The sequence below is a fragment of the Osmerus eperlanus genome, chromosome 5, assembly GCF_963692335.1.
Source record: "Osmerus eperlanus chromosome 5, fOsmEpe2.1, whole genome shotgun sequence".
Taxonomy (NCBI): Eukaryota; Metazoa; Chordata; class Actinopteri; order Osmeriformes; family Osmeridae; genus Osmerus; species Osmerus eperlanus.
Window position 1 is genome coordinate 18071193 of NC_085022.1, and position 26151 is coordinate 18097343.

Here is a 26151-nt window from a genome sequence, read left to right on the forward strand (position 1 = left end):
TTTATGTTTTACAGGTACTCTTCAAGTCTGTCTCAACTACAGTACAACTACCATTTAGATGGAAAAACAAAATGCCAAAAAGAGGAGAGTAATGTAATCTCTGCTTTATTAAAAGGTGTCAATGCTTACCAGAAAGTTTAGTTTGGAGGTTAAAAGGTTGTGCTATCTTTGCCCCTCACTGCTAAGGTGTTTCTTTCTCATTCACTAGTTTATTATCAGTCATTTCAAGGAATGTGGAGAATGTGACATGCACATCCCCCTGTTTAGGAGAATCACACAGGATGTGATGTATGGTATACCAGCCCTTCAACACTTTCAAGCAGCAAACAGCATAAGGCCACCATTTACTAACTAATCCAGCATTATTAAGGTAAATGTTTCTAAGCCAAGAGGAGACAGTGCTCCCCCCCCCCCCCCCCCTAAATCCTGTGTGGTACGTAAGCAGTGCAGACCAGTACGTTTCCTACGGCTGATCCTCACCTGAAGAGCTCTATTCCAAGAACACCTGTGTTAAGCCTGTATTTTGTATGGTCACTAAAGCATGCATGCAAAACATGAACAAGGGTTGTGCCATTAAGAACAGATCTGAAGAGATCCACTGGCAACTGTGTCAATGTTTCCCCTAATTTGTCCCAGTCTGACAGTAGAAATAAATCACCCATGTCCAATTTCCTGGACTCTTACTAATACGGGTGTCAATTAGTCGAAGAGGGCTACTGTGGCTGCAGCTTTTCAGCCTGAAAACTAGGCTGCCGCAGGCGGCACAATGCATTAGCGCACGATGAGCTGTCAGATAGGATTATTTCAGCCACGCCAGTCAGCGAAGGGGGTGGGCACCGCTCTGCTGCACTAAACCGTGGAGAAAGAGGGGGCGGGAGACAGAGACAGAGAGAAAGAAAGGGAGAGAAATACACTGATAGAGGAGAGGGAAAGAGAAGAAAGTGGCCATTCTACAAGGTGGATTTTTCCGGAACACCGATGTTGGAACACTCCTCTGAGCTGGCCCTGGTGCAGAGCTTGTACGTCAACAGCATGCGCTGTCCCCCCTCTGCGGCCGGGGTCTCTAGCAGGAATGAGGACCTACCTATGAGGTACGTTGGGTCAGTCACAAATGGGCTGGCTTTTGTGAGGCAAATAGTGTTTTTAATGTCTCTTTGTCTGTGGTGGATGTTCTTATTTTGTGCATTGTTTCCAGTTGATGCATTTTCATGCTGTTGCATTAATTACATTTGTGATATGTATGTTTTTACTTAGTGGAAAATAAAAAACTATATTCTGCGATCCGTAGAACACTTGCATGTTCAAATAAACTCTTGCCTTTCTAAGCCAGCTAGGACAATATGTCAATATATTGAAATAAATATTCTGGTCCTAGAACCATTTTTATGTAAAGACCAAAACCTATGAATAGTATTCCATGGAAATTATTTTAAATGGAATAAAAATAATATTTTCATACAGTCCCACAGGGACTTAAATCCTTGTATTGACTATAAATTAAGGGAGATGTGAGCCTGTCAGTCAGTATTGCAGGGTTTTTCCTCTGAAGAGAGACCGACCACTGTCTGATACTGGACTGTAATGGGAAACACATCCTACCAGGCCCTTTCTCTACCCCCGTCCAAAGCAACAGAAGAAAGATCTTCTAAAGAGGCAGGAACAAGTACATTTGTATATCCAGTACAAAATTTGCATTAGCCAGTAGCCTACCCATATTGAACTACTGAGTCAAACTCAAATAAGATAGTTACTGCAGTGGAGTTTTCCTTATGTTTCATGTTCTTCTTCAGCATTAGGCATGCTCAAGGCTTCCATCTTCATTTTGAGTGCTTGAGTTGGTCGCCATTCTGCAAAAGCTTTCACAAAAGGCAGAGCTAAGGGAAAGTATGTCAGGAAGTTCATGGTGATATATACAAACAGAGGTGATGTAACCCATTTGGGTTGCAGTTGTCCTATTTTTACTTGACCTGTTTCATAATTTGTTACGAAGGGGTGCAAATTAAATGCTAGATGAGTTGATTTGTAGACATAGTTCCTTTGTAGAGGAATAGGAGAGATGTAAACAACAAAGGCATGCGGTACATGTTGGAGATTACAATAGGATTACGATAGCAATAATCTGAGATTAAAAATGGGAGGTGCCAACAACTAGACATTCCATTTAAAAACAAATGTCTCCATATTTAAAGATATCCCATATGTGATGAGTAGATGGTGATTTGTGTTAGGAGAGCAGTATGTATATTCCCATTAAATCAGGAAGCTACAAATAAATTTAGTCTGGTATTAGTAAATTCTACTTTTAGTCAAATGTGGGGTACTAATCTTTATTATACATACTTGTGTTTACGGTATTTTGTTTATTTATTTTTGATTTAAATATTTTATTATGCAGCCTCTTTTCATGGCAGACATAAAGCTTAAAGCCAATACATAGTGTATTACTCAGAATCATAAAAAATAGGTCACAACACATTATATATGAGCCTCTTTGAAACTTTATTATGCGTTAGGCAGTCTTGAAATTGCTACGGATCCTAAGGATTAACTCACGATGAATAATATTTTGCACTATGCAGCTGTTCATGCTCGACTTAATAGTTGCACTGTTTAGGCCCCAATCCCCTGTACTATAAAAATAGTTAAGAACCGGGTCTAAGACCCTTCAGTGGGGTTTGGGTTAAAATCAGAGGCCTCGCCCTACAAGTCCAGCGCAACAAAGAAGCTGTAGGCGCCCCTCCCCCAAAGGAACAACAGGGAAAAAAACACAAAAGGGGAACATGACCTGTGACCCCTGCAAATGCAACGCTCAGGTTGCCCAGAAAAACAGCATTGTAATAATCTTGATGATTTTCAGTGGTACGATCTTCATGATTTTACAAATATTGTGAATTATTCATTCATAAGTTTGGAGATAGAATGGACATCACTCTCTATAAATTCACATCTAGTATATTTCACAACGTCCACATAATTAAGTACGTAGAAGAAGAAAGAAATGAAAATAATGGTCTGGCTTGTTATTTTCTAGCAAGCTGATTTGTGATGGTGACATTTTACATACTTGCCACGCCTCTCCTGCAGTTGACAGTTGCTCGCTTGTCTGGGTTTCTTGGGAAAAATGAAGGGGTAGAAGACGAATGTCAACCGAGTCCCGCGAGCACTACTGAGAAGCCCCCCCTCCAGCACCTGTCCCGCGCCGTCTCGTGGTCGCGCAAGAGTTGAATCTAGCAATCGACTTTCATTGTTGAGTGTAGCTTGAACTGCGATCATGACTTCGGCATATAATCTTGATTTTCTTCCGGATAGGATGATTGAAAGCCGGTTGATGAGTTCAAGCGATTCAGTGTAAGTATTTGGGTGCTAAAGTCCTATGTGAAAGTAGCTTGATAGGTATTGCATTTGTCAGGAGTTGCTTAATTGCAAATGGTTTGTACTGTGGATACGCCCGCCCGAAGTTTCGTTTATAGCCCATCAAGGTTGGCTTTAAACATGAAGGCTATCGTTCGGAGAGGGAAATAATTTAGATCTTGGTTTGTGAGAGGCAAGTCAAGTGGCATTTGCTTCCGGAGTTAACACGTTGTACTTTCACACTTGCACATTGTAGCGACAGAAGATTCAAGCCTTCTTTGGAAGTGCCATACAACAACCCGGTCCAGATGTTGCTCTTTGTAAATAAGGTATAGTTTAGTTTACTGGGCGGGAGAGAATCGTGCGTACGCGGCAACCGCCCTTTTTAATGCTGCTGGAGCAGAACGAGTCTACAAAATACCAACGGGGTTTTGAACAGCGGGTAGGTGATGATAGAAAATGGCTCAAAAGGCATTCGCTAGCTAGCAAGCTACTAGCTTTCCAATGCTATCTACGTATCAGACACAAATCGTAACATGGACTAGCTTCTAGCGAGTTGAAAATGTGTTGACCTAGGCTACTTATAACGAGACGTTTCTTACAAGTATGTGTGTTAGTAGTTATCAATATACTAGCTTGCATTCATCTACTGTCTACTTTGACTGTCTGTAGCTACCAAGCTACATCAAGCTAGCCAGTTTTCGCATCGATTTCCCGTAATGGAGGTTCTGTGAGGGTGCTAGCGCGTTGCAGAACACACGTGGTGCATTATTGAGCAATGTAATGGAAATCTTGTGACAGTGCACAGAATATGAGCGATAACAAGAAAAGCCAACGCTTAGAAATTCTTTTTTTAAATGTGCATATTCTAAACACGAGCAGATCACCAGATGGCTAGCAAGGTTAACAGCCTATAATACAACGTTGTGATTTTATAGGCTACTTATAGTAACGACGTGCACGCGAGAAGACATTTGCGATTCTGAGAGTTCACTAAATAATCTTACAAAATGGGCTCGGTCATGTCTCAAGTGTCGAATAGATTTTCATGTTTGTACCATGCTTTGTGCGTTTTTATGCCTTGAAAGAGGTTTATTAAATGGGGATCATAAGTTGCGTTTTAACACACACCGCTTACTGTACTACTTTAATTTCGCTTCTACCAGGACTGTTGCCATTAGAGTACTTTAAGATACTGTCCATCATTCAAACACGTACAACATACCAAAGTATGTCACCGTTGAGAGACAGCGACTTCCTTATCTAGCCTAGGGAAATCTTCGAACCTAGCGTGTGTGTGTGAACTCTAAAGTTAAGCGATGATCGTGTGAGTAATTGACAACTTGTAAGGCAAAAGTGATCAGCTAAAGCTAAGTATTGTTTAGCCTTGGGTGTTGAAAGGAGCCCCTATGTTCTGGCTTCAAACATGAAGGTATAACATCTCACCTAACTGAGCAGTGTGATGGTTGCCATGAAGTACATACAGTGGTGCGCTTCAGGGATGAAAGTCTGACATGACGATATGTGGGCTAAGCTTCGTGTGATCCTTTTGTTGTGGACAGGGAGCTGTTGATCTGGGCAATGTGTGGCCTCTTGGCTCCAGGTCCTGGGGCTACGAGAGCCAGCTGTTCTCTCCACTCATAAGTGTGTCGGTGATGATGGTGGTAGAATGTCCTGCAGACAGATGTTGTGTGCTGCAACAGAAGGGCTCTGATCTGGCCTGTCACCTGTTCTGCTGCTGCTGGTGTGGCAGGCAGTACGCTGGCCCTGTTTTTAGTTAGAAATGGTCTGGTCCAGACCAAATTCACACTGGCCAATACAGGCCAGTACCCAAACTACTGAATATCTATTCAACACTACAAGTTTGTGTGGTCAGATTGCGTATAATCATAACCATTGCTAGTCCAGTCTACTGTGATGAACATGTTTTTTGGGGGTTAAGTTCTAATGTATTCATTAGCTTGTGTATAAAATTGTCTCTGTTTTGCACAAGGGTTTGCTTTTCGTAATAAGTGGCCTATAAAACAGCCTTATGGATTGTAATGTTGGTCTATAAAATGGATAGCATCGAGTGGATCACATGATTTGCCTTATAAACTGTTGTGGACAGCATGCACATGACCATAGGTTTTTATGCAGTCTGCTTTCCATATTGATTGGAGTCAGCTGGCAGTGTAGTATACAGGCAGTAGTGTTCAGGTGGCCAAGTCAGAGAATGTGTAGCAGCGTGGGATAGGTGAGAAAGGGTGGATATGGCCTTGGTGACCTTTCCCCTTTTTGGGGGGGGTTGAGTCAGAAAATTGGCTTTCAGAAGACGGACAGTTTTAAGACTCACTCGCTGGAGTGATGCTGCTTAAAGGCAGGGGGCCTTGAACTATTTGGATGGCTATAGAACAAGGAAAGGCAATCTGTTTAGACGTGCCTAATATTTGTCTCAAAACTACACTTGGATCAAGTCCTGTAAGAGCTCAGTCTGTAACTATGGTTTCCTCTGCCAGTGGTCCTTACCTGAGGATTTGCATTCGCTTGGCAAAGTGGGACCAGGCTTGATTCAGTTGTCTCTCTATATCTGTATATTTGATTGTTCATTCACACTTTTCTTAGCCACCTCATCCAAAACCACCAGGGACACTGGTGATTATGGGGCTAATGGGGCAGGCCTTGTCATCAGATGCTTGCTGCCTGTTAACATGAGCACATTTAAAGGCTGATTCGACATGTCTGTCTTCATCAGGGGAAACGGAACAATGAGATGAGACCATATTTAGCCGATTTGGAGCCAGTGTTGGGAGGAAAATGTCTTAAATTAATGGTTTCTCGTCATAACCCTAATGTGCTGATTAGGGCCCACCTACTCATGTGGAAGTTGGGGAAACACCAAACTGATTGTATGTCTCTGACTTGGCTGAGGTGTTTTGGTCTTCTAACGTTGTCTTTTTTTTCCGTAACTAACTACAGGTGAACACATAAGTCAAACACATACATATTCCCACATCTATATTCTATACCTCTTCTCACACATACATACCGGCATCCCTCACCCCATCGGAAGCCAGCTGTTCTTCCATAGTTGTAGTGAAAGTTGTCCCACCCTGTGTGTAAGGAGTGCTCCTGAACCTGTCTCTGGCTGCCTCTGAGACCAGCATTTGCAGGCCTGGCCTGGTATTTCTATTCTCAGGCAGTGATGATAAATCATCCAACATGACAGTCAACCAGTACCGGGCCCTGCCTTTCAGGGCCTATCATGTAGGATAAGCCAAGGTAGCATAAGAGACTGAAAAATATCCTTTCAGTGATTGACAGCTATCAGAGATATCAGTGAAGGGACTAGGGACATGTTGAGTTGCCCTATTGTTATATTAAGCCGTATGCACTGGCTTATGAACAGCAAATACTGCGTTTCTTGGAAAAAAGGCTAGGCCTACTATTTAGGGTATTACCAGTAAACACCTGCTTTGCTTGAGTGACCTTCCTCTTTCCTCAGGAACAACCAGTAAACGTGACAAAACCAAACAAACAAAAAAAAAATCCCCACCTAAATGAAGCAGTGCAGTGTGCATATGGGGGTCACACTGGTGATTCTGATAAGCAGTTTTGGCGACGAATGCTAGTGCAGTGCCCATTGGCGGTGAGCTGCTCTTTCAAACAACTTACAGTTGTCACTGCACATCCTTGGGTCTTGAGCAATACACCTGGCTAATTTTAACTTCATACAGTGCTTGGTTCTCAAGATAATTGAGCCTCACACACACACAAAGATTCCTGCCTTTTATAGTTGGACTGGTGCAGTGCCCTTGATGCCTGTGATGCAGCCGGTGATTAAGATGTTGATTAGTGTTAACTTAATTGGAGTTTGTGTGCGTTCACATAAAAGGGGCAGGTTTGGCAACTCAGGCAGAGTTTTTGCACAATGGCAATTGCTCTGTATTTTCCCCTGGAAAAATACATACTGATAATGTCAGGATATGAGGAGTTTAATGAAAAGGTAAATCACACACTGGCTGCCAACAAAGCCAGGGTGGTTTGTTGGAGCAAAATTAGTAAAACCTATATTCTTCTCGTATGTTCTCTATTTTGTGTTATGGAATCTTCTGAATTTATTTCACTTTATAGTGCGGTGCAGACACTAGTGCGATGCCCTTTTTGCGTGAAATGTTAGTGCAGTGCCCGGATCTCAGCTTGTGAGATCCATCGTTCCACCACTAGACATGGCGGAAATTGCGTTGTAATATTTATAGGCCTATTTATGTGTCGCAACCGTAAACGGCTCCTCCAAACAACGTCACATGCTGCACTGCATGTCCTTTGGTGGTGAGTGAGACACCGGACAATTTTCAACTTATTGTTAGATGAATCATTTTAAGTAGACTGCCGACATCACTGCTTCATTTTGAATATCAACGCCAATATGGTGACTATCAAATGAGAGCCCAGAGAAGGTGTTAGCATACATGCTGCTTCGGTCAAGTCAAACGAGCAAACACATGGTCCAGATAAATCACCTAAATTTATGGGAAGTTCAACAGCAGGTATGTGACTGTCGCTGCTCCCAGTGACCCGTCAGCTGCTCCAGGGCGTCTTGGACCCCGATCACCTGCTGCCACGTCACGAGGCTGCCTCTGGTGTCTCAGCAGACGCCTTCCAGCACCAGCACTGGCCCCTAGGAAGCCTCGATCTGTTGATCTTTTACCGAGGAGCACCTTAAAGAACACTTGGGACAGCTCAGACGAGGGAGTTACCGCCATGGATCGGAGGTTCTGTGCGGAGCCGTTTACTCGAGTGAAGACAGGGCTCAGCAAAATGGCGTCCGTGAGCCGTCTAAATGGTGTCACACCACAATGCCCATGGCTCTTGTAGGCTTAGCGCTCCATGTATGCCGGAGCATCCCTCTGACTCGGCCTATTGTATTGTAGAGAGGTCGGTGAATAGTGTTGTGCAGCAAGGGAACAATATGCAATTGTTACCCTGCTGTGGCGGGGAAGCTGTAGGTTACTCCCTGTACCATCGCCAAAGCGCCTCCGGAGAAGACGCTCCGCAATCACCCCTGTCTGTTAGCACCTAATTAGGAGTGGTTTGCAGATTTAATGTGGCCTTGTCGTGGTTACAGGTTTTGTATAGGTGTCAAGGGCAGGGGCTGTTGCCCCTTTTGAGAAACTGGAGATTTTTATATACTGCCGTTCTCAAACTGGCTTTCGAGATGCATCGGTTGTTGTAGAAAAGGCTGTGCTATTGAAAAACTTTTGGGGGGTTTGTTTTTAAGTGGAGCGTTCATTCTTCCTGAGGAGAGGGTTGCTGAAGGACTTTCCAGAATGTCCTTTAAGTCCTTCAAGGAGTTTGGTGTCTGTGCCGAGCGTTTGGGCTCTTTTTGTAAGCGATGGATGGCTCGCGTCCAGAGGTCTGTATGACGAAATATCTGCCTCTTTCTTCCTCTCACTGTCTTGTTTCTCCCTCCCGGCTTACCATCCCATTATAAGTTGTCAGATATGGTTGCTGTGCCAGCTGTTATCACACCAGCAGTCCCCCGGGCCATCACTCAGCCTTGGCTTTCCTGGGGGCAGTTTGTGCTGTGCAGGGAGTGGTACGTTCCCTTCAGCAGTCTCTACCTGGGAGGGCTGTATGCTTCGGCACTGTTCCTTGGATGTTGTAGTTGGTGTGTTTTGGTTGCTGTGTGTAATGGGCTGCTGATGTTCCCTCGGTCTCTTAAGCCTTAATCACTCTGAGAATGCTGATCTCCACTACTCTCTCCCATTGAGAGGGGGTTAGCCAAGCCTGGGGTTAGCCATTCACCCCTCCTAGGACCTACATGTCAATGGAGGCTGCCTGTGGTCAAAAGCACTCCGGTCTCGGTTTCATGGACGGGTCATTTTTTTAAAGTGTGGCATTCACTCGGTTCAAACTTTAAAATAGGATTTGTGTGTTTTGGCGATTTGTGATTGTGGAACTACTGCTCCTTGATGTTGTGTAATACATTGGTCTTTCTGGAGAAGCTGACCTGAGGTGGTTCTAACCTTTCTGAAAGAAAGAGTAGGCCATTTGTATATATACAACATGTTGTTGGACTCCAAGGATCAATGCTGGGAACATGATTTGTCCAGTTGATTGGATTAATGCATCAAGTGCTGACTATGAATCAGAGAGTATCTTGTTGGAAGTGACTTAAACGAGAAACAAACCGTTTTTCCCCTCTTGTTGATCTTAGCAACGGCAACGGTAGCAAGATGAATGGGTCGCTGGAACAATTGGACCAGCCCGACCCGGACTCCATCAAGATGTTCGTGGGCCAGATTCCGCGCTCCTGGACGGAAACGGAGCTGAAGGAGCTGTTCGAGCCGTACGGTGCTGTTCACCAGATCAACATCCTCCGGGACCGCACCCAGACACCCGCTCAGAGCAAAGGTACGGCTGGACAGGAGCTGTCAACACACATACACACTGCCACCATAACCCACACCCTTCGCTGTTACTAAAATCTCTCCCGGGTATTGCACAGGAAGGCTGTTTGTGCCCTACAATATAGAGTTGAGATTGTGTCGTACATGCTCTACTACGTTACATCAAAGTTAATAGAATAGTCTGTCAAATTTTCTGAGTTGTGCAGAGTACTCCCTGCACATTACTATAAACATGTGTTCTCTCCACCCACGCTGTTTAAAAATGACACAGTGAGGGCGAGAGAATGAGCAACGCAGTGACGTTTGAATGCAATTTTCCCACAAAAGTATCCATCGATGCACTCACCTTTTTAGAAAGAGCTCAGTCGAGCAGTTCCGTTTAATTAGCAATTAGAGTAGACTGTGAAGGGGAATCCCGCAGTCTGAGCAGTGGTGTGCAAGTGTCACTAAAAAGAGACCGGTCTTCTGGAACTAACTGCAGGTCAGGTGAATAAGGTGAGCTCTGGCAACAACGTGCAAATAATTCACCATAAATTTTAAAAATATATAATTCTCTGAATCCCAATGTGATTCAATACGGGTAAGAGGCCTAATCTACTTTTTGGGGGTGGGGATGTTGGTGTGGAACCCTGCTTTGATGTTGGGATTTAACATCTATCAAGTCGTGCCAGTTCAGAGCTGGGGAAAAGACAGAGACGGCAAGCTAGTCTAATCTGTCAGCTGCAGGCTTGGGAGTTGCAAATCCCAGTCACTGGGATTTGGTCAGGTAGGCTGTAGAGCCCCACCTCCTCCACGCTGATGCTGACAGCGCTGCGTTGCTTTTAACAAGGAAGAGCCTGCCATCGAACGAGAGACGTGATTTCCCTTTGTTACATTTGCGATTATTCGCATTAAACATAAAACTTGTGCGATTTCCACCACAGAATGGATGTCCAAGCACCTTTTGTATGTGTTTTTGAAAAGGTGAACAGATTTGATCAGGATAGGGGGTTGCTTATTATGTGGTGCATACAGCAGACATTGTGAGTTTCAGAGAGAGGCTGAATAGTTCAAAGCCCTCTCTTTTTAGCCAAGATCCCTGCCTGGCTCCTAGGCGTGAGTGTCAGCTGTGATGGCCCATTGACATGTTAATGCCATGATAATGTATTCACCATAGATAATCTGGCTTGATCACAGCGGCCCTTTGGCTTGCCCCGCCTGTGAGGTGAATTGGTTTGCAGGAGGGGAGCCCCCCCCCTCCTCCTCTCCTGCCCCCTTCTTCCGTCTTCCTGGTCCCTCTTTTCTCTCCTTGCCTCCTCTCTTCCTCCCCCAGTCTCCGGTCTTGTCCTGTGTATACCCTTTTTTTTTCTTCTTTTTTTTCTTCAACAATCCCCCCACCCCCTCTCCCCTTTGCCATGGCCCAGGGCAGTGGACCAGTATCCCCTACCCCTGCTGAGAAGAGTAGAGAGTTGTAGCAGAGGCAAGCTTTCTGACACCCTTTGCCAACCCCCCCAACCCCTCACTTTTAATACTGCCTCTCAAGCCCCCTTCTTACGTCATCCATCTTGCTTTTGTTTGACTCGTCTGTTTGTATTCGCTTTAATCCCACTTCCATTTTGGCTAGTTTGTTCGCCACATGGCCCCTATCTATTTTGGAACCGTTGGATACATTATTTACATTTTTCATGTCAAATTAAATGTGGTCATCATAGGATCCTTAAGCCCCATGACCCTATTTATGTCACCGGTGGCCATATTTAGCTAGGTTAAAGCCAGAAAAATGGCATAAAATGGAGAGAAGGAGAGCAAGCTAGGCTAGCTGTGAGAGAAGAGGAGGAGCGCGAGGAGAAGAGCTGGATGCATATTAAAGTTCACCAGCTTTCCCCATGGCTTGGGAGCTCCAGTAACGGCATAATACACACTATGTAGGTCAGAGACGCTGCAGTGCTCCACTTCCCCAGCCCTGCGAAACTGACAGGCTGGAACGCCACTGGCGGTCTGCTGGGACGGAAGGATGAGGCTTTTTTTCTCTCTCTCTTTGTCTCTCTCTGACTATTTCTCTCTCTCCCCTCCCCCAACAGTTTCCCCCTTCTGCTTGTTCTCTTCCTGTCTCTCTATCTCTCTCTGTGTGTTTTCAATTTCCATCTGTGACAGAGTATATGTGCACATTTGTGTTTTTGCACATATGTAAGCCCCATCCACTTTCACTCTGCCTGTGTGCAGGGTGCAGTGGCCTGACAAGCCCTGGAGGCCCGGTCCTGCTCTGACCTCTCCAGCACACATCAGTGGACCTGACAGCCAGGCCCTTGGTCTCCGCCGATCCGTTTGGCAGCACTGTCAGCCACGGTCCTCCTCACCCACCTCGTTATCTGCTCCCAGTGTGTTGCTGCAAGCCACTACTTGTGTTCCCTGTAGCACACGATCTAGGCTAACAGTCGCTAAGAATAACATGTCACATGTTCCAAACATGTGACAATGGGTGGTAGACCTACATGCGGTCACCCATTAGTTTCTTCCACCCTCGTACGGCGGATATGCTCTTGTTATTCTTCTTAAGAACACTTGTGCTTTGTACCTAATTCCCTTTATCTCTCCCCAACCCTCATTGTCTCTCTTTTTGTCTCTATCTATCTATCTCTTTATCTATCTCTCTATCTCTCTATCTATCTCTCTCTATATATATATATATATATATATCTACATATCTGTCTATATCTATCTCTCTATATACATCTCTGTATATACATCTCTCTTTCTCTCTCTCTCTCTACAGGATGCTGTTTTGTAACGTTTTATACAAGAAAAGCTGCACTGGAGGCCCAGAATGCACTGCACAACATAAAGACCTTAAGTGGGGTGAGTAAACATCGGCTCTGGACCTGTCTGCCTCTAGCGGCTTCAGCCCCCTCTGTACTACTCTGTGTCTGAGGTTTTAATAGACTCACTCCCAGCCACAATGTCTGACACCATCAAGACTGCCTTAAAGCCAGCAGTGTCAAGTCAGCGATAGCCACACTCCCATGGCCAGAGCTACAAACACGCTGAGATGAAGAGTGCTCCGCTGCCAGGGAGGTTAGTCACTGAAGCCCAGTACCTTGAGTCGTAAAGTGGAACAAATTATTCATGCTTGTCCTCATGAATCATGGATGCACATCTACATTTGTATTTTATTTTTTTCTTCTTTAGTGGGAAAGGGGAGGAGCGCAAGGTCTATCGCTCCCAGCAACAAAGTGTGTGGTTGTATGTGCTTGCACCAGAGAGAGGGACAGAGGGACAGAGAGAGAGGGGCTCCTAATTCCTCACCTGATTTATCATGGAGAGATTAAAGTCCAGTCAACTGGAACAAGTGCAATTGCTTGTTAAACCTTCACAAAACCGATTCCCCCTTAGCACACTCCAAATTACTCTCCTTCCAATCAATAAAATCAATAGACGAGTCTATTGGAAATTGAGAAAATGTAGGGTAGGTTGCTGGTAAGTATTGAACCCTTGTGACAAACGATTGAGCGTTTCAGAACATTACTGAATATCATCAGGCAGTTTAATACAGTGTCTTGTGATGGCTACCTCGCAGACCTTGCCCAGTCATGCTGCCTCCCTGGCAATGACTGTAGCTCCGCGGGTTGCGGCGTCAGTGGAAAAAGCTTGCGTCCCCGTCGCTCTCTCTACTCCGTCTGTGCCTCTCTCCCGCCCTCGCCATGGACGCCAGTCCCCAAACAGAGCTGGCCATCTGTCTGTTTCTTCTCGGTCCGTTTCAAGAAAAATATTTGATATTTCAGCATTTCATAACGGCAGCCTTCCCAGATACCTGGGTCTATATATATATATATATATATATATATATATATATATATATATATATATATATATATATATATATATATATATATATATATATATATATATATATATATATATATATATATATATATATATATATATATATATATATATATATATATATATATATATATATATATATATATATGGAAGTGGAACCCCAGAAGTGGCTGCTGGTTTAGCCAGCTTCCCCTACCATTTTCAGAGAGGAAATGTATATATATATATATATATATACATTTCCTCTCTGAAAATGGTATATATATGGTATATGGTATATATATCAGAGAGGAAATATATATATATATATATATATATATACATTTCCTCTCTGAAAATGGTAGGGGAAGCTGGCTAAACCAGCAGCCACTTCTGGGGTTCCACTTCCACCTATGAGGGACATGGAGGAAGTGCCAGGGGAAATTAGGGCTGGGCGGTATGGCCTAAAATGTTTATCACGGTATAATTCGTAAGCACTGACGGTAACGGTATATATCATGATATATTAGTTATTCTTAAAATGTCATGACAATCCACACCGCACCGCAGCAGCTAATCTACCGCACTCGAACGGATTTGGATTGGGTAACTCCGGTGTGTCGCATGAGTTGAATTTTCCAAATGTTGCAATGTTTAATTGCCATGCAGACCGACTTCTCAGTAGCCTACGCGTTCAACAGTAGCCTACGTTTATGGGATCGCAAGAAAACTCTGTAAAATATTTGTTGTGAGTTAGCTTGAGCTATAAACAATTATTACATGGCTGAAGAGGACACTTCGTCGCGTCACCGGGGGGGGGGGGGCTGGTCATGTAATGCATGCCGCACTATCTGATCAAAATGACATTTCTCTCTACAGTCAGAGCTCGCGCAAGAAGGTGGAACGTAAGGGAGATACCCTTTCCAAAACTTATAAGGGCGTAATAGTTTGTGAAAGACCCAGAGAAACACAAATATCTGACGAGGCAAAATCCCGGACAGTTTTGGAATCCCTGCCCGACGCATTTTTTAGGTCTCGAAAAGAGGACATGTCCGGTTAAAAGAGGACGTCTGGTCACCCTAGCTGAATGGCTACAATAAACATTTCACGATTCTAACCAACCTGGCATTGGATTTGTCAAATGCATTCTGGTAGATTGTTCATATTCGCGCACATGCATGGCTTTGAGGTAGTGAAAAAGATAGTGTTTCCACCTTTGGATAGCACAATTCGACGACACAAATTACAGAGCCTATAGGCTACTGTTTGTTGGTCGATGTCGGATAACCGGTGAGAACTATCACTTGACTTATATTTTATACCAAACAGAAACACTTAACTTAATACATTTATTAATATATCGTGATATCCATGATATGGCAAAATCCATATCATGGCACAACGCAATACCGGTATTCGCGTTCATACCGGTATACCGCCCACCCCTAGGGGAAATTAGCTTGAGGTGGAGAATTGTCATACTGAATCAGTTGGAATTTTGTTGTTTGTTTGTTTTTGCGGGGCTTTTTCTGCCCCCTCTCGCTTTTTCTGTCTGGGCTAATCCAGTATGCATCAGAGGAAAAATACTCTTGTTATAATCCAAAACACCCAACCAGTGCACACAGTAAAGCAAGGCAGCTGGTTTGTGTTATCTGTGTTTGGATGCTGGAGCGATGAGGTATATTGACAAGAAGAATCAATAGCTGCAATCAAAAGGCCATACTCCACCCATCCCGAGGAGGAAAAAGAGTGAAATTGGATCCGAGAAGGGATTTGAGACAACTCTTGCTTGTGGACACAGCTTACTCTTAACCATGTAGTGTGATGGAGGGAGCAACTAGACTTGATAGAGGGTGGGGAGGGGTGGCTTATGAGCAAGAAGAAATGGACGGAGGGAGATTGTTGGGGGTTGCTGCTCCCAGAGAGCCGTGCCTGTAACAGGAGGCGGGGCAGCAGGAAGAGCAAAGCTAGTCGTACGTCTTCGGCGTTGACGGTGAGAAGTGGCCTGATGTTAACCCCGCCCCCTCTGCCTGTTTTCCAGATGCATCATCCCATCCAGATGAAGCCCGCAGACAGCGAGAAAACAAATGGTGGGTGACATTATTGTCAAATAACGGGCGGGCAGGTCATGGGGAGCAGAAGTGTTTGTAAGAAAGGGGGGGGGGGGGGGTTGGGGACATGACTGACAACTACCATATAATGACTCGGGAAAGGGTGACATCGCTCCTAAGACAAATGGGGATTTGCACGGGATATAGAACGGGGAAGATGTCTCTATTTCAAGCTCCTAGATGATGGCCAAGGCGGCGAGGCCCTTGAAATGTGCAGCAACGCACAATTTCTATACGGTGTCAGGGGTTACGAGGATTAAGGGCTTTGGAGGGTGGGAATGGGAGAGAAGGACAGCAGGTACTGAGGAGCTGGCGATGGCATAAGTGGATGATAAAGCAGTCATCGGTCCAGAGAAGTGGAGTGTGAGATTGGGGGGGGGGGGGGGGGCGGTGATCAGACGGTTGGCGCTCCACAGGCATGAGCATGAGAATGTGACAGAATCTCAAAGCGAGAGATTGAACAAGATGAGGGGGATGGCAGGTTTTGTGTTAGATACAGCTACCGACTTGAGTATCCAGACCCTGTGCAATTCCGCTGTCACCCAACCCAACTATCAATCTGTTTACTTAGCGGTGGAGGACAGAAAACTCTTCATTGGAATGGTGTCGAAGAAGTATGGAGAGAACGAGGTCAGGATGATGTTTTCAGCCTTCGGACAGATCGAGGAGTGCCGGATCCTCCGAGGACCTGACGGCCTGAGCAGAGGTGGGTGTGCCTGTCTACACACAGTACTTCAGCACCACTCACTGTGTTATCCTGGTATATCAGGCCCGCCCACTACATGGTTATTTCGATCCTCTACTCTACCCCCACCCCCTCCACATTCAAGCACTATTCACCCTCTATTGGGCGCCCACTCTCCAATTCCACCCCCTCATCATGGCGTCACTGTGTCACTCACCTCCTCCTACCTCTCCTGCCCAGTGGGGGGGGGGGCAACGGGGAGGAGGTATTCTACTCGCCGCCCGGAACAATGGGCTGTCGCCCTGGCAACCCCTGGCTGCTGGTGTTGTGTGGGCTCAGCTGGCAGGCAGGCCGCGGCAGCAGAGACGGTGGCAGCGACACAGCTCTTCTCCTCAGTACCGCCCCTTCCAACCCCCCAACCCCCCCCCCCCCCCCCCCTTCTCAGCATGCTCCACTAAGGCTAGAATTAGCACACTGCCGCAATTCCCTATCTGTGCCGCATAAGACGCCATAACAGCACTGGCGCTGGAGCCCAATGCTACACGCATTTCAAATGATAACATCCCCAGAACTTGGCTGTTAAAGCAGTACAATATCAAAACCATACTGACACGATTGATACACGATGTGATCAGAGTTCCATCCATAGCCTTTTCAACCTTTATATGTCTGTGGGTTGCGTTTTGAAGCGCTTTTCATGTCCCACCCAGTTAGTCAATCACCTCATCTACTACAGCTACCCAGGGCTCACCACAGCTTCCCTGGTTATGTGGTCTAATCTGTCAGTCACTGTTACTGTGCTCATGTTGTTGTTGCTGTTGTTGTTGATGTTGTTGACTGTTCTCCTTGTTGTGTTCTTTCTCCATGTGCTAACCAGTGAGAGCGGTCCTGTGTGCTTGGAGTGCCATTCTTTGTACAATGTGTTTTTTGGGGTTCATAACGAGTTGTCCAAACCTATTGTCTTGTTTTGTTTCTTCTTTGTCCCTCCCTCCTTCTCCTCCTCCTCCTCTCCCCTTTCCTATTGTCCCCCCTCCTCCCCTACAGGCTGTGCGTTTGTCACATTTTCTACCAGGGCTATGGCACAGAATGCAATCAAAACCATGCATCACTCTCAGACTATGGAGGTACTGTACCCCTTAGCACCTATTTCTCTCCCTCCCCTCCCACCAGCTCCTGCTCCCTCTACGCTTTCTGCTGCCCCCTTGTGTTGAGATGACAGAGAGTCTCTAAGAGCAGAAGACTTACAGTTGTCAGTGCATGAGTCATTGAGGAAGCTTCTTAGCTAGATATAGATAAGCTCACATCTGAAATGTAATCAAACAAATGGACAACGTCACCTGGCTTTAAACAGAAATCAGAAGTTAATCACGTCTCTAGACCAGAAGACTACAAGATGAATTGCCTTGCTGACTAATAATAATGGCCTAAACCCTCTCAATAAAGTATTCGCGAATGTTTTAAATGGTGGCTTGGAGAGACCTTTCCGTGATGCGTGTTAGCTAGCTAGCCTATTGAGACGTGGACCAGTTTCTTACCAGGGGGTAGGAGAAAAGATTCAGTCCAGAGTCTTAAGGGAGTGGGGCAGGAGTAACGTGACAACTAGCAGGCCAGAGGCTCCCCTGTGAAGCACCCAAGCAATACTAATTAGGAACCGAATCAACTCACTAGATGGCCTGATATAAAACAGGCCCCAGTAGTGGTGGCACCCTTTCCTCTCCCCCGCCCCTCACCCCTCACCCTGTCTGATGCTATGGGAGGTGCTACTGGTGTAGAGGCCATTTTCCCTGTCAAGCCTGGTCCCCTATCTGGCTATAAACTCACAACACTGACACTGCATGTCCGTCTGTCCTGTTAGCCTATAATCCAGCTGTGTCGGGGCGGGCAGGTAGTGATCTTATGGTGCTACGCGTTTGTTGAATGTTGTTTTCTCTAGTTTTACGTCTGCCGATAGTTTGTCCCCGTTTGACTGTCTTATTTGTATATATATATATATTTTTTTTTATACGTCTCGTTTCCATCTGTCTGCTTGTGTGTGGACCCTGACTCCTGGAGCTCTGAAGTAAAAAAACCCCAAAGAAGTCTGCTTTTAGCCTCGCCCCTTGTCCCTGTGTGGAATGTGGCCTGGCTTAGTCCTGCATGGCAGTGTCCTATGTGTGTGCTAGCAAAGGATATGAATGCTACACTAGGAGATCTGTAGAAGAGAGAGTACTACCCCGTAGGGCATAGAGGGGGGGATGATTGCTCCCCAAACGGCCCTGTACAGATATTGTGTCCTTACGTAAGAGATGCTGAAGTACAGATGCATGTGCGTGCGTGTGCGTTTTTGAGTGTTAAACCCTCCCTCCCTCGCCCACAGGGCTGCACCTCGCCTATGGTGGTTAAGTTTGCCGACACACAGAGAGACAAGGAGCAGCGGCGTCTGCAGCAGCAGCTGGCCCAGCAGATGCAACAGCTCAACAGCGCCTCCACCTGGGGCAACTTGGCTGGGCTGGGAGCCCTCACGCCACAGTACCTGGCCGTGAGTTGACAAGCACACTTACAAATCACACAAAACGGAGATCAATATGTTGTTGTTTTTTTAAAAATCTTTTTTTTATCTTTTTATCTATTTTTTTTCTTCTTCTTCTTGGGTTTGAATTCTCTTTTTCTCTCCATCTTACAGTTGCTCCAGCAGGCAACCTCAACCGGGAACCAAGGCAGCTTCAGTGGCATGCAGAGGCTAGGGGGTGAGTCACTGTCCCCGTTCGTGTTATCGGTCACGCTTGAGCCGAGAGAAGGGGGGGGCAGACATCAGCACTTCCTGTCCCTCCTTCTTACTCTGCTGCTCTGTGCTTTGCGCCCACCGTAAATATAACAAATAATAAAATCACATTGACAATAATGAGATGCGCATGGGCACATTAGGTTATGCTGCCATTCTGGGATACACAGTTGGCCAGTTGGGGAAAAATACAAATGTATTTTGCCGTTTGGCACTTTATTTTGAAGTGTGCAAATAAAAAGGTAAAAAATGGTCAGCATGCAATGTGGGAATTGTCTAAATGTGAATCGATGCCCCGAACATCGGTATTCACTTTTGCATGAGCCAGCCCCCCCCCCCCCCCCCTTCGAGCCCCATACCAATCCTAGTCTAGCGTTTTCCAAGCCCCAGCTGATACACAGTCTCTCTGCTGGTCCTGCTCCTCAGGTGTGAACCCGCTGCAGCTGCAGAACCTAGCCACGTTAGCGGCAGCCGCGGCTGCAGCCCAGAGCTCAGGCAGCCCCTCCTCCACAAACCCCCTGTCAGCCAATGGAGGAGCCCTGGGAGCGCTGGCCAGTCCAGGTAATTTAGCTGTCTGGCTCCCCTTATTAGCCAGGCCCACTCCTTCATCACTCTACGACACCCCCCGACTCCTCCCCTCCCTCCCATCCAGTGTTTGCCCAACAGGCTGCTGTGCCATCCCTCATTTACTTTTATGAGAGTTAATCATCCCCATGACATTTTTCACAAGTGCCCCCTCATTTTCATTTGGTCTGTGTAAATATAGGCTCGTCCCCACCCGTTTTGGTTTAGTGGTGTTGGCTACGCCTTGGCCTTGTGCCCCCCCCCCCCCCCCTGTGTACCTGAGATGACTGTACATCTGTATAGATTAAAACATTTTTTTGCTCAGACCCACTGCTGTTTCAGATACTTAGTAGTAACCTCTGTGTTCCTCTGTGTGTGTGTGTGTTGCTCTGTCCTGTCACGTGTGTGCTTTCTGTTGTTGTGTCTGTTTCTTGTTGTGTGTAATGTGCTTCCCAGCAGCTGGTACCACAGCAGGCCACAATGCAGGCGCTGCCATGAACACCCTGGCATCTCTGGGCACCCTGCAGAGCCTCACCGGTGCCTCTATGGGACTCAGCAACCTCAATGCCCTCACTGGCTCAGTCAGCGGTACGCATTCTCTCACAAACTCCTCTTACAAAATATTAACATGACATCTCTTTCTACCATACCGTGTCCTTTTAAGGCCGGACATTAATGGTAAATTTATCTCAAAAGCACATATTTAGCCACTTCTTGGACTGAACAGAATGTTGAACCCCCCCCTCCTCCTTTACCGCTGTCAGGTATGGCAGCCATGAACGGGGGCCTGGGAGCCTCCATGGGCAACAGCTCTGCGGCCAGCTCCATGGACGCCCTGACCCAGGCCTACTCAGGGATGCAGCAGTACACAGCCTCCGCCCTGCCCTCCCTCTACAGCCAGTCTCTGCTGCAGCAGAGCGCTGCCGGGAGCCAGAAGGAGGGTGAGTCTCTCATGCACACCCCCCCCCCCCCCCCCCCCCCTCCTCGTGTGTGCCACATACACATGAATACCCTCGCATTCCGTTCATCAGTTTAAAAGCATTATCCATCTCTCCGCCCTACCAGGACCTGAAGGGGGAAACCTGTTCATCTACCACCTTCCCCAGGAGTTTGGAGACCAGGACGTCCTGCAGATGTTCATGCCTTTCGGAAACGTGGTCTCTGCCAAAGTCTTCATCGACAAACAGACCAATTTGAGCAAGTGCTTTGGTATGTTGTTGCTTCTGGCATACCAACATGGAGAGACCAGCTGACTTCATACTTAACCACTGTTAACCTCTTCCACTCTAAGCATTCGGCCCTAAAATAACATACCACAAATAGATTTCATGTTGCTCCACAATCATTGGGGCCTCAGCCATACACCTACAGAAAGATGACACCTGTGAGAGTGTATCTAATAATGTGGGTTATTAGTGACTCCTTACTGTTAGTAATGAGTATTTCCACTCATTTGGGTGGAAATGTGTTCATTAGAGGCACTGATCCACGCAACTGGGGGAAGAAAACAAAAATGTATGCTGCATCTGCCTTGAGACTTTGGTTGGAAGACGTTAGGAGTTAAGTACGACGAAAACATCCGACCTCATCCGTCTCCTCTGTGCCTTGCAGGGTTTGTCAGCTACGACAATGCAGTGTCAGCGCAGGCCGCCATCCAGGCCATGAACGGCTTCCAGATCGGCATGAAGAGGCTGAAGGTACAACTGAAGCGCTCCAAGAACGACAGCAAACCCTACTGATCTGAGGCCCTGGGGTCTCTCCCCTCCCCTGCTCCTATGTTAGCACTGCTAGGGTAAGTTCCCCCCCCCGAGCCAAGACCACCGAGACTCTTAACCTGCACTCAACCACTGGAGGGACACTCACCCACTCTTAATGGTTACAATGTTCTTTCCATGTTTTTTTTTCACATACACTTCGTTTCAGTTTTCATCATGTAATTTTAGTCGTATCAAATGTGTAATTTATATGATTATTTATGACTATCACTGGAGCCAGTGTTGGAAGTGACGCCTGACATGAGAAAGGGGAGCAGGCATCAGGGCTTATCTACATACCATTTCATTGCCTCTAGGTATAAAATAGACAGGTTGACTAAGGATCATTCATTTAAAGGACTTCGGAACATCTTAACAGAGCCCGGAACTTGTGTCTGTGGTCTGGACACACTGTCACATTCATCCATTTTGTCACCTAACATTTGAGGATCTCTTCCATCTATGCCTTTTCTCTCTCTCTACTTCTATTTTTAATCCATCTTTCATTCTTTCAATCTTTTGTCAAGCTGGGCTACATCTATTTCACCATTAACAACTATTCTTCCAATCATTCCATCCATCTCCCATGTCTCCCACAAGGGACTGGTCACTGATGGATCTCTCTGGGTGCCAAGTATATTTGCATGTTTAAGTCTCTACCATACATCTGGTGTCACTTCCTTAAAACCTGTGTATTGTTTTGTGTGGGGGAAATACCCAACTGTCCCAATGTGGTGATTGGCATTGTTTGTTGGTTGTGCCTCATGGTTGAAAGATTCTTGTGCCGTGGCTCTGTCTAACTTCCTCTCTCTCTCTTTTCTCTCTCCTACTCTCCTTTTGTGTTTTTTTTCCTTCCGTATAGAACAAATCTCCATGCCTGTTTGCTCATCATTAGCCTAGCATGTCCTCATGGTGTTGAAAGCCAAGCCAAACTCCTGGCCTCATCATCCCCACCATCTGTCTGATGTCTCTCTAAGCTCGCCTGGCCACACCCACTGACCCTTGACCTTAGCTCAACCTGAGTTTTGCATGTAAACTTTTTTTCCCTTGTATAAAAATGAGGGGTGGGAGGGGGGAGGTCAAGCAAATCAATGTGAAATCTTACCTGCGCTCATTTCATTTAAGAGACTATTTCTTTGTGTTCTTTATTTTTTTTATTAAGAAAATGCTGAAATATTGTTTTAAAGCCTGTGGGATTTTTTTTTTCCTATTTCTAATTTGCTAGTTTTTTTATGTTGCTTTCTTTTACCTCTCAGTAAAGCTCACTTGAAAGTTATATACAGGGATTGGCACACAGCTGTGCTACTTGGTGCCATTAGCAATATGTTGGCTTCTGAAACAAATGCTATAGACCACTCTCAAACACACACTTTGGAAAGTCTAATCTAAATACCCCTCAGTGCTCTGTAAAGGGTTTTTACATTTTGCAGGCTGTGTAAAGTTTTTCCCTGAAGCTGCTTAAAAGCGTATCTTGTTTTTTTTCCATTAAAGAAAATATACAGTGTATTTACCTTTTATTTAGTGTATTTACCCTTTTTTCTTTTGCAAAATATTGATGGCACAATAAGAGGTAGATTTGCTCCGTCTAGGGAAATTACTACCTACATGAGTCAACTTTTTTAGAACTGATTCACAAATAGACAATCTGTGGTTTAAATGCACACTTAGATTACCTATATTTTATACCATTGAATCTATAGAAGTTTAACGACAAGTAATGGAAACCCAGGCAAACTTTGGGTTTTTTTGTAGATTACATTGTAATGTCATCTATGTTGGGGTCTTAATTGTATCACTTTTTAAGAGGACTGGTTTGCTTGATCAACACAGCCTTTAAAAAAAAAAAAGCTCAACTAAAAATGTTTGTCGTTGGTAGTGATGTAATTGCATACTTATTTCACTATTTTCTGGATTCGTTATTTTAACTTCTGCGATATTGTTTCACCAGTTGTTGGTTTTTTAACAAATTCATTTTTGAAGGAAAGGAAGAAAAAAACAGTTAAATCTAGTGTTAAATTCCTACAGTACGTCTTGTTGAATATTTTGTAAATTTCTTGTCAACATCTTAATTAATGGATATTTCAGTTTTGTTTGGTATAGATGCCTCATTGAAAGAAAATGATTTACAATATCTGTAAACACAGATGACAGACTGATTTTTGTTGTTAAAAGTGCCCATGTGTCAAACTCAGTGTTTTGATGCCCAAATTCTACCACTCCATTACACACACCCACACACAAACACTTTTCTTGTGCAACAATATTTTTGGGAGCCCCTGAATGTGAGAGATCACTTGGACATGACACAAACGGGTTGTAGGGTCGATACAGGAGACGCATAAACTGAACCTTTTTTGCACACAGATTTTCCTAGAAATGCATCTTTGTTTTGAAACACTCACAGTACATGTGTTAACACTGTTAAATCCGCTGAAACAGTGTTGGTTTACAAAAGCATTCCAGTTTCCGCTTACAGTTTACTCTGTGTGCTCTTATTGGGGTATATTACTGTTTCAGTTTACAGAGATATATATAACAGTCCTAATCATTATGACCACCCTATACTCCCTCAGACAGGTTCCCTAAAAGTGTGTACCTGATGGCGCTAAAAAGTTGTCAACTCAGGGTCTTATTGTAGTTTGTTTTGATGTATTCTCATTTGGATTAGGAATGAAAAGACAAAATGCACAATTGTTATCGTTGAACCACCTTTTTTTGGTCACAAAATGGTACAGGTTAAAGCTTTGATTAGCACCTGACGGAGCTTTAACTTGCTTGGTTTAGTTGGAGGAAAGGCACAAGCACAAATGTTCACTTTTGTAAAGTTTGCATCCCAGATTACTACGGTACCACTAGTTTTACTTTTACATGGGCATGTGCTTTTTGTGGTGTGTTTTATATCCAAATGCAATACAATATTCAAAGTGCCATATACGTCTAGAAACTGCCTACACAGAAACTATTAGGCCTTGGTTTAGAGACTAGATTGCTGCAGTTAGTTTCCTTTGTTCCTAATTGTTTATTATATTGATGCCAGTGTCAAGAAAGCTCCTAGCTCCTGCTGATGTTGTTTTCCCCCTACTTTGTGTTGTGTGTGAGTTAATGGTAAATGTGATGTGATGTACTGAATTGAACAAATTGGCTAAACCTATGTAGATACCCAATAAATAACCCACATCTTTTGAAAGGCTAACCTTTTTGTTAGTGAGTGGACTAAGTTGATATAACACTTTGCAGTACAGCCACAGACAATGTATGTAGTAAAATGTGGAGTTATGTGATAGTTCTTCATATGTTCATAAAGACAGCCTTTGTACAACCAAAACCAAGGTTGTGTGCCATATTACTACCATTATTAGTTAAAGTGTTGGTTGACAGTTTCTTGTAACATCTTTTAGATATTTGGCATGCACAAAACATGAAATGTTGATCATCTGTACAAGTGTATTGCAAAGTGTTACAGTAAACGCCTGAATAAAAGCACAATGTACACATTGGTCAGGGTAGAATCTCTCACTTCGGGGGCTTCCTTCACAGACCGTTCTTTCTCTGTTTTCTATCACAGCTTTTTTTGTTTTCATATTTTGAAGTGCTTTTTGACATTGTGTGGTAGCTCTGCATCTCTAGATATCGTCTTGGTCGAAATTCTTTCCGCTATCATTTTCTTTGTCTTTTAATTGATATGACTATGTTCATGTTCCACAAATTATTTGATAGATGTTTGTGTTGTCTTGAGAAAAGCCAAAGTCGGTGCATCTTGGTGTGATCTGTAAACATACAGTAGTTTCTGTTTACCAACTTTTTGAACTGGGTGGGATTTGAAAAAAAAAAAAAGACAAAAACAGGCTTTCCAATTTCTACAGCTGGTTGTTCATATGTATTTTGTACCAGTGGAGCTTTTTATATGGGAAATTAAAGAAAAAAATCTATATTGGAAAAAATGTCTGGCCTCTCAATGTGGCCTTGCCTTGACTCGGTCTTGAGTTTGGCCTTTTGGTGGTGTCAAGAAATTTTGGTTGCATGTTTTGTCACAAAAAAAGATTTATTTAATTTACTTGATCTCTACATGTTCCTTACTACTTTATTCGGATATATTTTGGTGGGGGTTGGGATCCTCTAAATCGTGGTAAGTTTCATGTTAGTATTGTGCTGTCCACATAGTTAGAAGGCCAACAGGATTTAGACAACTTTTGTGGATATGTCTTAGTTAATAGATATCAATTATTTGTTGTTTAGTTTGGGCTTTGCTTTTACCTGTGTAGTACTTTCGGTTTTCCCATAGCAGAGTGTGTAGATGGAAGAGTCAATGTCCTTTTTTTGTTTTTCCTTTTTGGTAAATGTTTGTTCATGTGTGGTGTGTTTCTTTGCCTCTGTCTCCAAAATTAAACCATTTCCCCTAATATTGAATGTGTCCTTGTGTTGTGTTGTCCCAGTGCCTGTCCAGTGTTGTAAAGACATTTACAAACCCCAGTGTGTCACGTCCTCCCTAACTTGTTTCTCTCCATTGTGTTTCTCTTTGCTTATTATTTTAATGCTTATTGGAAGTTGATAGTTAAATCAACTATCAAATTGTGCACTAAATGCATATTGGTAATTTGTGAGGAGTTTGGGTTTTGTGCCAGGAATGATTTAAGTCCAAAGTCCTAGATGAAGCTTGAAAACCAAACTGATGGTCCCAAGGCATTGCTAGTTGCTATCGAGTCCCACATGCTACAGATCCACCAGAACAGCCATG

The 26151-nt window shown here is 44.5% G+C and overlaps 1 protein-coding gene across 12 annotated transcripts; it reads left to right on the plus strand.

Annotated features, from left to right (window-relative positions):
- Positions 1 to 879: 879 nt before the first annotated feature.
- On the plus strand, positions 880 to 25816 carry LOC134021404 (CUGBP Elav-like family member 2). Of its 12 annotated transcripts, XR_009930505.1 has the most exons (14): positions 881 to 1091; positions 9551 to 9747; positions 12496 to 12578; positions 15583 to 15631; positions 16224 to 16358; positions 17382 to 17461; positions 18694 to 18855; positions 19000 to 19063; positions 19525 to 19659; positions 20119 to 20250; positions 20427 to 20603; positions 20728 to 20871; positions 21274 to 21454; positions 22279 to 25816. XR_009930505.1 is itself a non-coding variant. In XM_062462191.1 (13 exons), exons 1-13 carry the CDS (start codon positions 979 to 981, stop codon positions 21399 to 21401), a joined length of 1599 nt encoding a protein of 532 aa, XP_062318175.1. In that variant the 5' UTR covers positions 880 to 978; the 3' UTR covers positions 21402 to 25816. The 12 variants fall into 12 exon arrangements, 11 of the variants coding, with proteins under 11 accessions (XP_062318175.1, XP_062318176.1, XP_062318181.1 ...); XM_062462191.1 differs by having other exon boundaries at positions 880 to 1091; positions 21274 to 25816; XM_062462192.1 differs by having other exon boundaries at positions 20122 to 20250; positions 21274 to 25816.
- Positions 25817 to 26151: the final 335 nt, after the last annotated feature.